Source organism: Trichosurus vulpecula, chromosome 3, assembly GCF_011100635.1.
Source record: "Trichosurus vulpecula isolate mTriVul1 chromosome 3, mTriVul1.pri, whole genome shotgun sequence".
Taxonomy (NCBI): domain Eukaryota; kingdom Metazoa; phylum Chordata; class Mammalia; order Diprotodontia; family Phalangeridae; genus Trichosurus; species Trichosurus vulpecula.
Genome location: NC_050575.1, coordinates 356,005,207 through 356,022,101, shown reverse-complemented (window position 1 = coordinate 356,022,101; position 16,895 = coordinate 356,005,207). Strand labels below are relative to the sequence as shown.

At 36.2% G+C, this 16,895-nt stretch overlaps 1 protein-coding gene across 1 annotated transcript in view; it reads right to left on the bottom strand.

Annotated features, from left to right (window-relative positions):
- Nucleotides 1–15,698, bottom strand: part of SOS1 (SOS Ras/Rac guanine nucleotide exchange factor 1) — a 149,924-nt gene extending 134,226 nt beyond the window's left edge. The window contains exon 1 of the mRNA XM_036750031.1: nt 15,270–15,698. Coding sequence (XP_036605926.1) covers nt 15,270–15,698 — 429 coding nt within the window. The remainder of the gene's footprint in view (nt 1–15,269) is intronic.
- Nucleotides 15,699–16,895: the final 1,197 nt, after the last annotated feature.

The window sequence follows — 16,895 nt, the reverse complement described above, 5'->3', positions numbered from 1 at the left end:
GTTTGAGCACCTGGAATTCTGAGATGACCAGAGTGATAATCCTGCATTAGGCACAAAACTGCCTTATGCTCCAGATATAGAAAGAATGTGTCTGTATACTTTTGATTCATCTATAGGCTCAAAAATTCGGAGTTAGAAGGAACCTTTACGGGTGAGGAAGCTGAGGTCTAGAGTTGAAGTGGATTGCCCATGGTCACACAGCGAACACGTATCTCAAGTGGGATTTGAATAAAGTTCTTCCTAATTACAAGTCAAGTGCTCTATCCTTTAGCTTGTGATGCCTCTCTTCATAGTGAAATCATTTGGAAACAATAAAGAAAACCATCTTTTTCTTTTTTGGTCTACAAAAAAATAGGATGTTGAATTTTAAGTTTTTCACATTGGCTTAAATAAAGACAAACATTTCACATTTATGATGGAAGTAGTGAATATTTTAAAAATATGTATTAAAATGATATACATTTGTTATTAAAGAAAAATATTCAGAGGGAAAAAAAGAGAGTAGCAGGGAAGAAAAAGCCTATGCTCTCTTTGCTTTTATTTTTTTTCACTTAGAAACAGGTTGCAGTATAGAAAAATAAAAGCAGATATGATAAATATGAACAACAAAGGATTTAAGTAAGATTCATTAATATTTCTGTAAGAAATGGGGGGGAGCAGTTTTGTTTCCACAGAGTTGAAGGTGTACCCCTCTTCATGCCTCCCCTCCCAGCTTTAGCAGAATGTAAGTCAGGTGACTGATTGGAACTAATTCTACTCAGAACTCTGATCTAGCAGAAACCAGGCCCCAGGTCGGTTGGGTGAAAGGTCAGAGGCTTGTACACATGCTTAAACAAGCCATTTGAGGAGCACATGACATAGGCAGGCAGGGGTTTGCATCTGGCTAATGAAGAGCCTGGCGGGAGAGTCGAAGGGTGAGTCTATAAAAGGACTGACATCCATCTGAGTCCTTTGTACTCTCCTGTACTCTGTTCAGGGGTTGTACCCATTTATTCAGACTAAATAAATGTAAAATATAATTAAAACGCCCCCAACTTCTACCACTTGGGTGGCGTCCTTTCTCATGAGAAACAATAATAAATACCTTTTCTGATTTCAGGCTCAGACTCCAAACTCTTTATGCATCGTTGCACACATTTCTAAGGACCAACACTAAGTGGTCCTAAGAGTTGAAGTGAAAGAGGAATAAAAGAGGGCTCTGGGCTAAAGAATAATAATAGGCTGGGGATGGAAGTATAGGAAGCAGCTAGCATTGAGGAGGTAAAATGAGGACTGAGAATATGTAGAGGGAAGATCCTGGAAGAACAGTAGTAATAGGGTGGGAATTTATGGCAAAAGCAAGTGAGGAGTTTACATTCTTTCACCTTTGCCACTTCTATTTCTACCATGGAAGAAACCCATCCTAGAAGGGAAGTGATGGGGAAAAGAGTTATTTCAAGTGACAACTTCTTTGTTTCCTTCCTCCTGGGAAGGAAAGAAAGAGGACAACCAAGCAGCAACAGTGAGGAAGGAGGGAAGTTGTTCTTAAGTAACACGTTGCACTAAATAGTTCCATTTATATGACATTTTATAGTTTATAATGTTGTCTGCCTCATAACTATGCCGTGAATTGGACCACAATATCATATATTTAGAACTAGAATGTACCTCAGAGATCATCTCATTTTGTAAATGAGGCAACTCAGGCACAGAGAGGTTAAGGGACTTGTCCAAGGCAGACAGTATTAACTGCTTCTTCTTAACTTCCCTATTTCTGTTAAGAGTACCACCATCCTTCCAGTCACCTGGGTTCCCCACTTTGGAGACATCTTCAACTCTCCATTCTCCTTCAAAATATATATCCAGTTAGTTGAGAAATATTGCTGATTCTACAAAATTTGCAATGACCCTCTCCATTCATGCTATCCCACTTCTTTATCACCTTTTGCCAAGTATACTCAATAGCTTCCTAACTGAAAGCCTCCTGGCTTTCAGTCTCTCTCCTCTCTAGCCCATACTTCACACAGCTGACTGACATTAGTAACACACATATCCGGCCATTTCACTTCCCTGCTCAAAAGCTTCAATGGCTCTCCACTTTCTTTAGGGTAAAATATAAACTCCTCTGTTTAAAGTCCTCTCACAATATGGATCTAAACTACTTTTTTTAAACTGATTTCACATTTACTACGTTCTCCATATACCTTCTCTACTATGCTTTGGGTAATCTTCAATTTAAATTCTTTATCTTTAAATCGAAATGTTTGAACTAGTTGACTCCTACAGTCCCTTACGGTTGACTCTCTAAAATTCTCTTCTTCACATGCTTGAGGGCAAAGTCAGACTGTACTTATCCTCAAGCTAAAATACATCCTTTCAAAACTGCCCCAAAGGCCTTATATGGTTTGGGCCCTATATTGTGAAGGGCAATTTCATACATTCAGTGGATGAAAAAGAAATTTTGCCTTGTAAGGGTATGTGGAGAATGTGAATTGTAGTGGATAGCATGAAGCAAAGCACATAGGCTTCAAGAAGAAGGGCCCCAAAGTTACATTTAAATTATATCTAAAGAAAAGAGTTTTTCTTCCCATTGAGTGAGTCCATAATTTTACTTACATTATTTATAAATCTGTTGGAAAGAAGTATGGTTCAGATACAATGAATGAGATCAAAGGCTAGTTGCCCATAGAGCAGGGCTATCCAAAATGCAGCCTGCAGTGCATGGAAACTTACATAAATGCTTTAGTAAATGAAGCTGAGCCACCGCAGAGCTTTCACTAAAACGGAAAATCAAAATATATTGTCTATTGTTTCAATAAAAACCCAAGGTTGGACAGCCCTACCATAGAGGAACCACACATACAGAAGTCATGAATTGTGTCTTAATAAGAGGGTTGGCAGGTGCTGAACATGGTAAAAAATCAAGCATCATCACAAAAGATGAAATTTACTATACAATATGAGAGTCATTTCTGAATCAGCTGTCTCTGTATAGTCAGACTATTAGTTATTTAGAACAGGAATCAAAATAAAATTAGAGAAAATAATTTAAAATCAAAATTAGAGCACCTTCAACCTGACCTAATAATTTCCTTAAATGGGAAATATATTTTTAAAAAACAGACATCAACACATGCTTTTAACATTTCCGAAGAAAGTTTAACCAGTGTATATTAATAAATGTATTTCCAAATCTAACACAGTAAAAATTGATCATTCAATACTTTCACTTTTAACTGTCTTGTAGTGATAACTGAGTTAAAATTTTTTTCTTTATCACTTTAATGGAATTGGCTAGTAAAGTAAAAAATACTTATAAAAAATACAGGAAAAATCTTAAAGATTGATATGAACTTCAACATGTACTTATAACACTCAATAAGGAATTATTTCCTGTAATATAATTTTAGTTTAGAATTAAGTAGAAATTTCCCCCTAACGAGGTCTTAACCTCGATTCTTTGATGGTTTTTATTTCATTGCCTAAGTCACTTTACAAACTTAGTCCTCACCAGTGTTTACGTAAACATGTGGAACTTTCCTGCTTAACATCTCCATTCCTTTTCACAGCACTGGAATTATAGGGATGGCAAAGAGATTTGATAAATATTAAAACATAATTTATTCTATTTAAGTTAACAAAGCTGAATTTACAATAAAGTGCAGAACATTTTATTAGACTTGGAGAAGACACAAAGTTTAGGTAAAACATGGCTCCTACCACTATACAGCTTTGAGTCTAATCAAAATCTAAGGCACCCCAATCCAAATCCCTAGTCAGATTTCATGTGAAAGCAATGCTATTATTAAAAAACTGTTGCACAGACTTCTACAGGCTGTTATAGTAGCAAGACTAACACTACCTTTACTATATATAACATGGAATTATGCAAAATGAATGATTTAATGTGCTTCATATGCTGGGGGCTCAATAAATACTCTAGTACTTGTTAGTGACTTTGTCTATTTGAAATACTTTAACTCTTATTCCTTAATGTGTTAAAAGATTTTGAAGATAGGAAGATTTTAAATATTTTGTGATGAAATGCTTAACAAAACTTGCGTATGGATTTAGTCCAAAAATTTGGAAAATGACTGTTATTCAATTAAGTTTAAAAAACTGTCCCATCCCAATTCCATTTTAACTCTTTTGGTATACAGACTTCCACATAAGCAGTGGATTGGCCAATGTATGATGAAAGCAACAGGCCTTTAACAGGCATGTTTTAACTCACACAAGGGAAGGCACTTAACTAGAGACAAAGAGGAACATGAGGAAGAGAGCCAAATTACATGTGAATCAGTGTCATTGGAGAGACAAGACCGTATAGACTGACATCTGATGAGGCAGGATATAGCCCAGACTGGTGTGGAAGTGGGAGCATGACTGGGTCTGGCTAGGTCAGATGATCTTCAGGCTATGGAAGGAGTAAAGATCAATGATACAGTCAGATGGAGCCATTGTGACCCAGTGTACAAGTTAAGCAAAGCTCTTGTCACTCTGCTGACTTTTGGGTAGTATTAGTGAAGGTCCCACCCAACTGGGCTATAGCAGAGATAAGAAAGAGGGCCAGAGTCTTCACTTAGGTACATCTGATCAACTTCCCATTTCTTTTGTTGTCAATGGTGGAATGTTATTAATTACTGCGGCTGCATGGAAAATGCACTGGAATTAATTCCCTCTTTTGCTTCTTGGAATCCATTTTCTCTGGAGGCAATTTAAGTGCGACCTTCACATCAAGCTCCCCAGCTGCTAGTTGCTCCCATTTGCCCCTTATCTTGCATCCATTTTGATATTTTCAATTCTTTCTGGATTTGTTGCACATCTATTTATGTGTGGGTTGTCTCTCCAGTTAGAACATAAACTCCTGGAGGGCAGTCACTATTTCACTTTTGTCTTTGTCTTCCCGGTACCTAGCACAGTGCCTGACAATTGCTTATAAGGGCTTACCAAATGTTTGTTGAGGCGGCAGCTAGGTGGCGTAGTGAGTAGAGCACAAGCCCCGGAGTCAAGAGGACCCAAGTTCAAATCCAGCCTCAGACACTTGACACACTTACTAGCTGTGTGACCTTAGGCACGTCACTTAACCCCAATTGCCTTCCTTTCTCCCCTCCAAAAAAAAATGCTTGTTGATTGATTCATGGATATTCATGGATATTTCCAGATACCGAGGTGCTCCAGAAAAGTGGTAGGACAAAGATACCATGTAGAAGGTAGGGACATCTAGAGAAGAAACTGGTATAAGTCCATTATTGATATTTAGGGGAATAGTCAAGAGTACTTCCAAGCTTAAGAGTTAGGAGATCAGACCTTCTAGAAAAAGAAGCAGCTTTACAAAGCAACATGCCTCTTGGATAAAGAACACAATCAATCTTATTGCCACTGCAGCAGCAGCTCACAAGGGAACCAGGGAGAAAGGAAGAAATCTGAACATTGTCATTACCTTGTGTTTAGTATTAATTTCAAAGAATTCTGATGATTTTGTTGAGCAAAGTTTTAATAAGATTCATTTTTTCCATAGATTCTAATATTTTTAAGTAGCAGGCAATCAGTGGTAAATACTAAAAATAGGTGTTTCAAAAATAGAAGGAAAATTTGGTCTAGTTTTATTTCCTATTGTGTGCTTATTTTTTGCACTGGCTCTTACTATCAATACCAAAAAGCAATATTGCCTTTCTTTGTCTAAATTTAAACTGTGCCTTTAGTTACTTCCCTACTTTTTTGAAGTCACTTAACCTTTTTGCCTCAGTTTTCTTAACAGCAAAATGGTGATAATAGCACCAATCTTCCAGGGTTGTTGTGTTTTTGTTTGTGTTGTTTGTGCATTTGTAAAATTCTTAGGATAGTGCCTGGCACAGGTGCTTAATAAATGCTTATTCCCTCCCTTCTATTTGTGAACCATTTCTACCTACAAAATGGACATTATTCCCAGTCCTCTAGTCCCTACTGCCAGGAAACCTGTAGCCTAGAATCTCAATCTTCTAACTTCAACACCAATCCTTAGCTATATACCTACCACTTTCTTAAGGTTTCTTCCCCCACTCTTGTTTACCCCCTAAAATAAAACCCATGGCCAAAAGAACTAATTCCTTCTACCTATATGTAGTAGCTCACATTTATATAGCTTTTTAAAGTCATTATCTATATTATTCCATTTTAAATGGCCCAGTGGTTCCCAGCACGTAGGATATAGACTCTTACTGACTCAAGAGGAGTGGACCTGAATTTATTTCTAGCAGTCTAGGAATTGGTATTTGAGAAAAGTATTGCCATTTTAATCTTTTATTTAGCTGCAATAAAATAGTCAGCATGAATAATAATAGGCACTGTGCTCATCATGTTATAAAGAATCTGATTTTCATTAAATGACTCAAAATAATGAACAAGCAACTATATCTCCTATAGTATAAATGTCATCATCTCATAGTTATTGTTCAAATAGATACTATTCAAAGTAGATACTATTAAGACTAATAAAAACCAATTTTATTTTAAAACATTAGTTAATTCACAATAATTTTTGTTATGCATTATTTCATAGTAGGTCCTTCATCTTGTAGGTGTCCTCATACTGGGAAGTTTGGGAGCTCACAGGCCTAAATGATGGTAGGGGAAGAAGTGTCCATGGCTAATAAATTAGAACTCAAAATCCATATTACCATGGAATAGGGTCACAAAAGGTGCTTGGGAATTCTTCAATCCATTTTGAGTAAAGTATCTTTTAGAGCCAAACTAATCATTTTTATAGCATTATTTCTGTAGATTATGGAAGGGCCATACAAGGTCAGAGAGGGGAGATAAATGTTCTGAATTCTAGTCTACAGTGTACAAGATGGGCTTAGGGCAAACAGTAAGACTTCCCAATTAGCATTGTTAATGGATTTAATCAAAACATAACCTTAAGCTAGGGGATATACTTCTGTGCAGGAGCTAGGAGAAGGGGAGAATGAGGAGAACGCCCTTCACTTTGACTGGTAGAAAAGAATGAATCTGGTGAATTACAATTACACAGGACACTCTTCTGGATAATAAGCCTGGCTAATCAGAGAATGGTTGTTGGCAGTACCCTCCAAGCCAAAGTGACCACCTCTGCAGATGTCATTAGTAGCTGAGGGACATTTAAAGGATAGAATAAAGGCAGGCAGGAAGGACTACAAAATTTTTGTTTTGCTTTAAGTTATCTTTTCATGAAAGAATTAATGGCATTAGGCAAGTTATGTCTGTACTTACTAAGAAACAAAACAAAAAACTTTTTAACAGCCCATTTGTATTTTGGAACTGCCCTATACTGTGATAATTTAATCAGGTTTGTGTTTCAACAATTAAGAACCTCCTTTTCAACCACTGCATATTTCAAATCTTTCATTGGTAGACTTGCTTTTTTCCTATACGTAATTCATCCATGGGAAAGACAATATTCAAAGTTCTTTCCCACAGAAAACCACTACACACATCAGATTCCAAGCATGTTTCAAGTGCCAAGTTCATATCATCTTTCATTTGTTTTGCTTTAAAACCAAAGATAAGTATACTGCCTTCCTTATAAAATAAGACTGCCAAAACCCTTTTTTAATTACAATTTTTGTGATTGTTTAGTTCTCACTGAGAAACAAAAGCTACATTAATTCAAGAATCTTTGATGATTTAAAATTTTTCTTTCAAGCAACCCCTCAATGTTTACAGCTTAGAAGGCCTTCAAAGGTGGTAAAAATCATCCATCTGTGATGAGCTGGCACAGATAGCTGACTATTTATAAAATTTCCAGCATATTTTCCTCCATGTTCCCTCTTTGAAGTTTCAAACCTTCTGTAGAAGGCAGTTTTGAGTGCATAAGAGGTAATTCAGATACAGGTTTGTGCTATTGCTTAGAGGGCTAAAATGGCCATCAGAATCACCAGGTCTGGTTCCTATTTGTGATGTTTTCACAATAAAAAATTAATGTAAGTTCATCAACTCATCTGTCATCGCCACCAAGGGTAACTCAGCAGGTTATGGACAGTCTAAGTCACCTCTTCTGGAGGAGGAGGAGAGAGGGAAGGAAAAAAGGAGAGAAAGGGAAGGATAGAAAGAGGAAGGGAGAGAGAAAAAAGGGGGAGAGAGAAACAGAGCAATGGTGTTGGTGGGGGGATGGGTGAAGGGGAGGAGAAGGGAGAGATTAGAGGACATTCAATGAATTTAGTAGATGAGCAAAGTAGCTTCCTCCTCATTTCTGGGAATGCTCATTTCTGGATAGTAAAAGAAGAAATACCTTTAATGTACAAATACTTTTTCTAGGATGGGAGACTGACTGAGGGATCTAGATTCCAAATGTGTGGAATATGTATGTGGAAACTGCCTCTATCAATGCAGATTAGCATATCTTCTCCAACTTAATAGTCATGAGGAATTGTCTGGGGCACTTAAAGGTTAAGTGGCAAAACTTGAACCCAGGTCTTCCTAACTCCAAGCCTAACTCTCTACTGCCATGCTGCTTCTCAATTTAATAAATAATGCTTATTTTTAATTTGACCTTCACATTTCAAAATTTCATCTAGGGTTTGCTATGAAACTGTTTTAAATAATTCCCAAAGGTCTCTTACAACCAGGGGAAAAAAAGAGACCTCAAAGACTTAGAAGTTATCTAGGGAACTTACTAAGGAACAAAATACTGTTGTTCTAGAAATAAGTATGTAGTAAGTATTCAAGTATATTTACAACCAGTCTCATTTCTAAGAACTTAAGTACAAATCCTACTAAATGATCTATTCTGCTGCTTCATCATGGACAGGAGGTAACCTTAGTATTCAGCAGAGGTGGGGCACAAGGTCTATCAGGTCACAACAAGGGCTTCCAAGGAAAGTTTAATTGGTATAATTGGAAAGTGTTTAGTTTAGGAGTCAGTGGATCATAGAATTATAGATTTAAGCCAGAAGGGACCTCAGATCTAGATTTGAATCTTGTGTTATCTTATACAAGTCTCTTATCTCAGCCTCAGTTTCCTTATTTGTAAAATGAAAAGGATGGACTAGATAACTTCTTGGGTTCTTTTTCAGTTCTACATCTATGATGTTATAATCCTATCACCAATTCTAGTTAAATTTGGAGAGGTTAAATGCCACAAAGTTGAATCCTACATAGTGACTAATCTCATTCTCTTTTTTTTTCTTTTGGAAGTTATTAGAAATAGTAGATCACAGGAATGCTATAGATATATTACCTAAATTTCAAGAAAACTTTTGAAAAAGCCACTCATGTGATCCTTGTGGAAAAGAAGAGATGCCAGCCACATAACAGTGAATTCAGAACATCATCATCATCATCATTGTTATTGGTAATAATAATAGCAGCTAACATTAAATGATACTTCAAAGTTTGTGCAACATTTCATATATATTATCTAATACATTATCAGTAAATGAGAAACTACATTATGAGTAAAAATGACCAGACCCAAAAAGTACTCATTAAAAAATGTAGCTATTAAGATAGATGGAATGTCTAGAAATACAGGATTCTGACTTTGGTTTTGTGCTATTCAATCTATCAATGAAACACTTGGATGAAAAAATAAATTACATACTTATCCAGTTCACATATAAGCCAGGAGGGACAGCTAAAATGTTGGATGACAGTCAAAATGTAAAAAGATCTCAACAAGCCAAATCTAACATGATATATGTATCCCAATTTAATTTAAAAGTCCTCCACATGAGTTCAAAAAGTAAACTGCACAAGTATAGGACTGAGGTAGCCCATGAGAAAGGGCTTTAAGGTCTCTAGAACTTTGTCTTGAGATGCCAAAAGGCCCTGAGGATCCAGCATTTTAAACCTCAATAATATGGAGGGGCCTCACTGTAGAGGCCAGAAGTCAGCAAAAGAATACGGGAGGCCCAGAGCAAGCCTAAGCAGGGCTGACCACTCCACTCAATACTGCAGCAGGGGATACAGCTTGGCTTTGACATATAGCCACAATTTGGGGAAATGAAAATTGGAAAGGTGCATTAAAAAAAAAACAAACATTGACAAGTATCAACAATTATTTTAAATCTGGTGACACTTAAAAAAATTGTAAAAGGCACAGTGAATCAAAGGCGGGGGGGGGGGAAGATTATATAATTATCTACAAGAAATAAAGGAAGGTATTTTTAAAATGAAATTAAAAACTCTGGAGGAAAAAATTAGCAGGTGAATAAATAGCTCTGAAGAGAAAAGAGGTAAACCTTACCCAAGTAACATTCTCTTTGTAAACAAGAGACCAACAGAAATCAGTGGCTCCATGAGATAGAACATAATCAAAAGTTTGAAAAAAATAGAAGAAAATGTCCAGATGTATCCTATTCAAAACAACTTACCTAGAAAACAGATCAAAATATAATTTAAGAATACTGGACTCCCTGATTTAAAAAAAAAGTCTGGACATTATGTTTCAAGAAATTATTACTGAAAACTGCCCAGATTTGTTAGAGCCAGAGGGCAAGGTGAAGATAGAAAGAAGCCACCAAACACCTTCTGAAAGGAACTCTGAAATGACAAGTCCCCCAAAATGTCACAGCCCAAATCCAGAGGTTCCACATCAAAGGAAAAATACTGCAAGCATTCAGAAAGTAGTTCAAGTACCAAGGAACTACAGTTATGATCACATGAAACCTGGCAGTTTCTACTATAAATGAGGAGATCATGCAATACAATATTCAAAAAGGCAAAAGAACTAAGTTTATATCCAAGAATAGCTTACCTGCAAAACTGAGTATAACCTTACTATTAGGAAAAAATTGACTGTTAGTAGTATAGAGGACTTCCAAGTATTCCTAACGAAAAAAAAAAATAGGAGCTGAATAAGAACTATGAAATAAACATTTTAAAAACCCTTTAAATCTGGAGGGAAAACTTCAGAAAATACAGAAATATTCACATGAAATTGCTGGAAAGAATGGAATGGTATATTCCAAAAAAGCAAAGAAATTCAAGCTGTAGTCCAAATTGACATATCCTGCAAATCTGAGTCTAATTAAACAACAAGGAACATGAGGACATTCAACAAAAGAGCGGCATTTAAAGAATCCCTTAAACGGAGGTCCCCAGATTATTTATTTTGAAAACACCCCAAAAGGAAGCATGAAAAAGGTAAACAAGTATCATTATCTAGAAAAAAATGATATTAATTATCTTGTGTTTATAGATGAGTTTTTAAATGATTGATTTATGGTGTAAAAGAGAGAAAAGCATAGACCATCAAAGAATAAAAAGGACCAAAAGGTCCAAAATTTTAAGGAAAACTTGAAAGAATCAGAAGAAACAAAAATGGAAGAATTCACTTGATGTATCACAGGCTAAATCACCTAATCCCTAGAGGTGAATCAATGTCTTCTATGGCAGGAAATAGTAGATTTAATGGTTGCACAAATGGGGAGAGGGTGTAGGATTACAGAGTGTGATATGGGTGATATTATTAAGTTTATGCATGAACAGTAAAGGGATGGTGATTCCTGTAATTTCTCAACAAAAGGCTGAAGGAGAATGGGATGAAGGCAGAAGAGGAAAAGGCCTGAAAAGAGAGGTCTCCCCTTAGGTACTGGGGAGAAAGGGTACTGCTGAAAAGCATTCCCTACAAGGGAAGATATGAAGACCTCATGGTATACTTAGTATCGGGTACGTTTGCACGTTTTCTGAGAATATATTATTATGCTTCCCTGAACCACATACTGTCTGAGGAGAGGGGAAGTATGATTTAGTAAGGCAGCTGGCATCCAGAGTGATGAAGGGTCACAGAGCCAGAGAAAAGATACTTTCTCTGTGGGATAAAGAATGAACATGTTAGAAAAAGTGGGTAGGACTAGGCCTTACTATTTGGGACATGGGGTGGTTCCTATGACATGTTACTGCTGCCTTCCAACACTGAAAGAGCTATTTTTAAATGTGAAAGGAAGATGGAGTAAGATCTATGAAGTAAGCAATGTAGAAACTGGAAAGAAGAGGGAGTTTAAAACTGGCACATCAGAAGCCTTAACTCCATGAGGGACACGTAGGGTATAATAAAGGAACAAGTTAGGGTACAGCCCATGAGTTAAAAAAATTAAATTTCCATCTACACTAAAAAAGAAGATAAATAATGAGGACAAAGTTAAGGAAAACTTCCTAGAAAAGGGAACCATAAAAGAAAGTTCCTAAAACAGAGGCGAAATAGAGCAACTATTATGTATTACTTGCTTAACAGGGTGGGGAAAGCCCAAAGAGGGAGAAAAAATGGATAAATAAATAAAAAGGAAGATAAATTTGAATTTAAATTCAAAAAACTTGTGATAGTGTAGGCAAAAGGGAGGGTGAGAGAGAACCCTGGAACAATAGACTCAAAGCAAAATAGTATAAGGAAAATTAATTGCAGAGACAAAGTACTGACCTAAGAGAAGGACAGGAATTTTTTAAAAAGCAGTACAAAGGAAATAAATAAAGGAATATACAAACTCATAATCATATCCTGAAATGTGAATGGATTAAATAAGAAAACAAAATAAAATAACCAACTAGATAAAGAACATTCAATATATGAGAAACAAGCTAAGAATACGGAATGAAGATGAGAAGCTAGAATGAGATTTACTATACTTCAGGTAAATCAGGAAAAAAGCAGGAGTTGCAATCATTAATGCAAAAAAATTTTTTAAATCATGGCACTGCAATAAATAGGGTAATTAAATTATGCTCAAAAATTAGACAATGAATTATTATCAGTATTGAACACCAACTAGTATAGCATCTTGTAGTTTTTCATTCATCCTTTGTTCTTGAAGAGAACCAATGACATCAGGAGGATGATGTCTTGACTTGCATGTGAACTGGATTTAAGTGAGGCAGAGTTGGGCAAAGAATTCAATATGGAAAAGTTAACCAATTCTGAAAAGACAGATAGCAACAAACTTCTAGGAAATTTCCATATTCCTCCCTCTGAGCCCCACATATCTAGTAGCAAGATGAACAAAAAGGAAAATATAAAACTGACCAAACTTTTGGAGAATTTAGACCTCATGGATTTGTGGGAACATAAAATACATATTTTTCAATACCACATATTACATATATAGAAATAAGTCATATTGTAGGGCACAGAGAAATTATAGATCAATGTAAAAAAGCAGAAATACTAACTTCTTTTACAGACCTTAATGCAATAAAAATAGTAATTGATACATGGAACACAAACAAAAGGTAGAGACCTAAATGGAAACTTAATAATGACATCTTGAATAATGAATGAATGGGTCAAACAACAAATTATAGAAACATTATATGAAAGAGAATAATGATGAGGCAACAAAAAAATGTGTAGGATGTAGCTACAGCAGCCCTTACAGGAAAAATTATAGAAAAACAATGGATGAATTGAATATATAACTTAAAAAAATTAGAAAAACTGACAAATAAGCAAAGAAGAGGAAACCTAACAAGTCAAAGAAAAAAATAGATCAATTGAAAAAGAAAAAAAAATATAGAATGACTAAAACTAAAAGCTATAACAATGAAAAGACTAATAAAACTGACAAACCTTTAGCCAGCTAATCCAATTAAAAATAGAGAGGAAATTACATCAACAAAATTAACAAGATGAAATCACAATATTCAGGAAGGAATGCAAAGAATTATTAGTTTACTATGAGCAACCTGACAACAAAACTGAGAATTTAAATGAAATAGGATTGTCTAATTTTAAAAAGCAAAATAAACTGCTCCAGTGGTAGAAAATGATATAGCAATCTTAACACAACATCAGAAAAAGAAACTGAAGTGTAAAAGAATTACTTCTAGTCCAGATAAATTTGTAGGTGGATTGTATCAAATGTTTAAAGAAAAATATCAATACTACACAAATTGATTAAAATTTAAAAAGCAAAGATTCTACCAAATTCCTGAAATACTCCTAATGTCTACATCAGTGAAAGAAAAAGTAAAGAACTATAGAAATTTTAAGTAAAATTTGACTAACATTGCAGTAATATATGAAAATAATTGTTAACTATGATCAAGTTACCAGGGTTTCAAAAATGGTTCAAGAGTAGAAAAATGACAACTATAATCAAATCAAAAACAAAAACAAACCAAATTACATGATTATATTAACAGATACAACTCTCCCCTTTTTAAAAGGACTGGGTCTTCCTATCTCACTCAGGCTGGAAGTACAGTAACTACTCACAGAACCAATTCCACTCTATTCAAAAATAGCATAGAAAGAGAAGAGGATCCAAGGTTTACAACTGAGGAAACTGTGGAAGCCAGAAGTTAAGTGATTTGTCCAGACTCACAGTGATCCAGCAAAGGAGACTGAGAAGGATCAGCCACACAAGTAGGAGGGTAACCAAGAGAGAACAATGTCATGAAAATTTAGAGAGAAGACAGTATCAAAGGGAAGGTGATCAACAGTGTCAAGGTCTACAGAGAAGGATGACAACTGAGAAGTCTTTAGATTTGGCAATTAAAAGATGAAGAATTAAAGATGAAAGGTAACTGTGAAGAAAGCTGTTTCAGTTGAATGATGAGGCTGCAAGCCAGACAGTAGAGTTAAGAAGAAAGGAAGAGGAAAGAAAAGGGAGAAAGCCTAAAGAAATTCAGAAAGTGGGAGTTAGAAGCTCTGGGTTCTAGAACCACCTATGCCAATAACTCACTGACCTTGGTAAAGTCAGTTAATTACTCTGAGCCCCAATCATCTCATCTATAAAATGGAAGGGTTAGTATAGACAATCTCTATGGTCCCTTCCAATTTTTAAATGGTATACTGCTATTTTGGGATTTTATAAATTTTTTTTAGTTCACTGGTGTTGGAGATGAGAGACCAGAAAGCAAAGATGAAGTATTGAGATGATCTCTAAGGAGTATTCCATAACAAATATTTTACAACTTAATCAAAATAGTATACTACATAATTAGGAAAAGAGTTCTGATTTATCAGGGTAGAGACAAAATGAACAGATGAATGAAAGAATAACTAAACTCTGGGGGTATAAAGAGAGAAGCAAGATAGTCCTTGCTTTCAAGATCTCACATTCTAATGGGGGAAACAAAACATAGGAGATAGTTTCAGCTCCAAGTCAAATGGAAAGGTCCGCCGGTACTTAAGGTACAGCAACAACTAGGCAGATGATAATGCATTTTTAAGTGCAATTCCCATTAATAAAACCATATCCATTTCTGATGTTTAGCCATTTGATGATACCAATGAATCTGATGGTGAGGACTTTCTTTTCTAAGTTTTTAGTAGCTGTGGCTGCTGAGGAAGCAAGGACTGAGGCACTTGGAGGGGAAATTGCCATCTAGATTACGGCTGTAGAGTTGTATTGGGAACCAGTGATATGGTGGGCAATTCTGTTCCTAGGGCTTATCTGCCCATCAAAGTTAAATTTGGTGGTGATGGGGATGATGGTGACATTCCTTCTTGACAGGGGCTTCTCCCTGGGATGATGGCTGCAGAGGGTGAGGAAGGTAAGCTGGAAGCAGAGCCAGTGGGAGGAAGGCATGATGACTGGGCCCTCTGGTACAGAGCTCTTAGGTTGTTTCCACCAGAGTTTAGTAGTCAAGATGGTGCCTGCTTGCCATATGCTTCCACTCACGTCTCTTTCAGAGTGTCTTGCTGTTTTGGCTGGGCTGGTTTGCTTGCTTTTGAACTGGCAGTTAGTCAAAAGGTGGTACTGATGGTAACAAGGACAGTGGTTCCTCTTCTTCACAGAGTTAACTCTCTTGGACAATGACATCAAGGTTGAGCTGGAAGCAAAGCTGGAGTAAGGGAGAGAGGGAGGAAGAGAGCAACACTGTTCCTGAGGATTTGGGACTGACCTACCCATCAGTGGCAGTTTGTCTGTATGGTTGGTAGAGATGTACTTGATGTTTTAGCCAAACTGAAAATATGAAGTGTTCTAAGTGGTCTCTGAATTACCATATATAAAGAAAACTAAGCTTTTATATGACAGTTTAGGATGTAATTCACATAATTTTGTGGATGCTGAGAACAGTATGCTCCTTTCCAAGGCCTGAAATCTGTGTGTGTGTGTGTGTGTGTGTGTGTAACATGAATATAGAGAAATAAATTAATTTTTTTCTTGTTTCTTTTTGTTGTTCTGGACCTGTGTTTTCTTTGGTATGGGGAATGCCCAACAAGATACCCCCTCTAACAATACAGATCAGCAACTCTTCAGGAAATTAACAAACTAGAACACTAAGAAATTAAGAAACTTGCCCTGGAGTCACAAAAACAAAGGATAGACTTTAACCCAGGGCTTCCTGACTCTAAGGTAGCCTCCCTATCCATTCATTACTCCATGCTACTGCAATGAAATATATAAAAAGTAAATACAAAGAAATTTTGGGAGTGTACGCGTAGAACAGTAATAACTGGGGAGACCTGGAAAGGACTTTTATAGGAGGAGAGTTTGAACTAAACATAAAACAAGTCAAGGAATTCTAAGTGAAAGTGAGGAAGGAAAGACTTCCAGGCAATGGGTTAGTCTGCTTAAGGGTACAAGAAAGGAAAATGGAGTGCTTGATTAAGTGAACATCAAGAAGGATAACATGGCTCCAATACAGACTCCTATGAGGTTAATTTGAAATCTGCCTGGAAAGACACACTGAAGATAGACTATGAAGAAATTTAAATACCAAGTAGAGGAGTTTGTATTTTATTCTAGAGGGAAACCACTGAAGCTTCTTAAGCAAGAAAGTGATGTAATCAGGTTTTTTTTTTTTTTACAAATGTCATTTGGAAGCTATGTGGTGGATGGATTGGAAAAGGGAGAGATTAGAGGCAAGAAGATCAGTTAGGAGGTTACTGTCTATGTGAGAAGTAATGAAGGCTTGAATCAGAGTGACAGTCATGTGAGTGGAGGAGCTGAATGTGAGATGCTCATGGAGGTAGAATCAACAAAGCTTGACAAGTGACAAAATATGTAAGAATG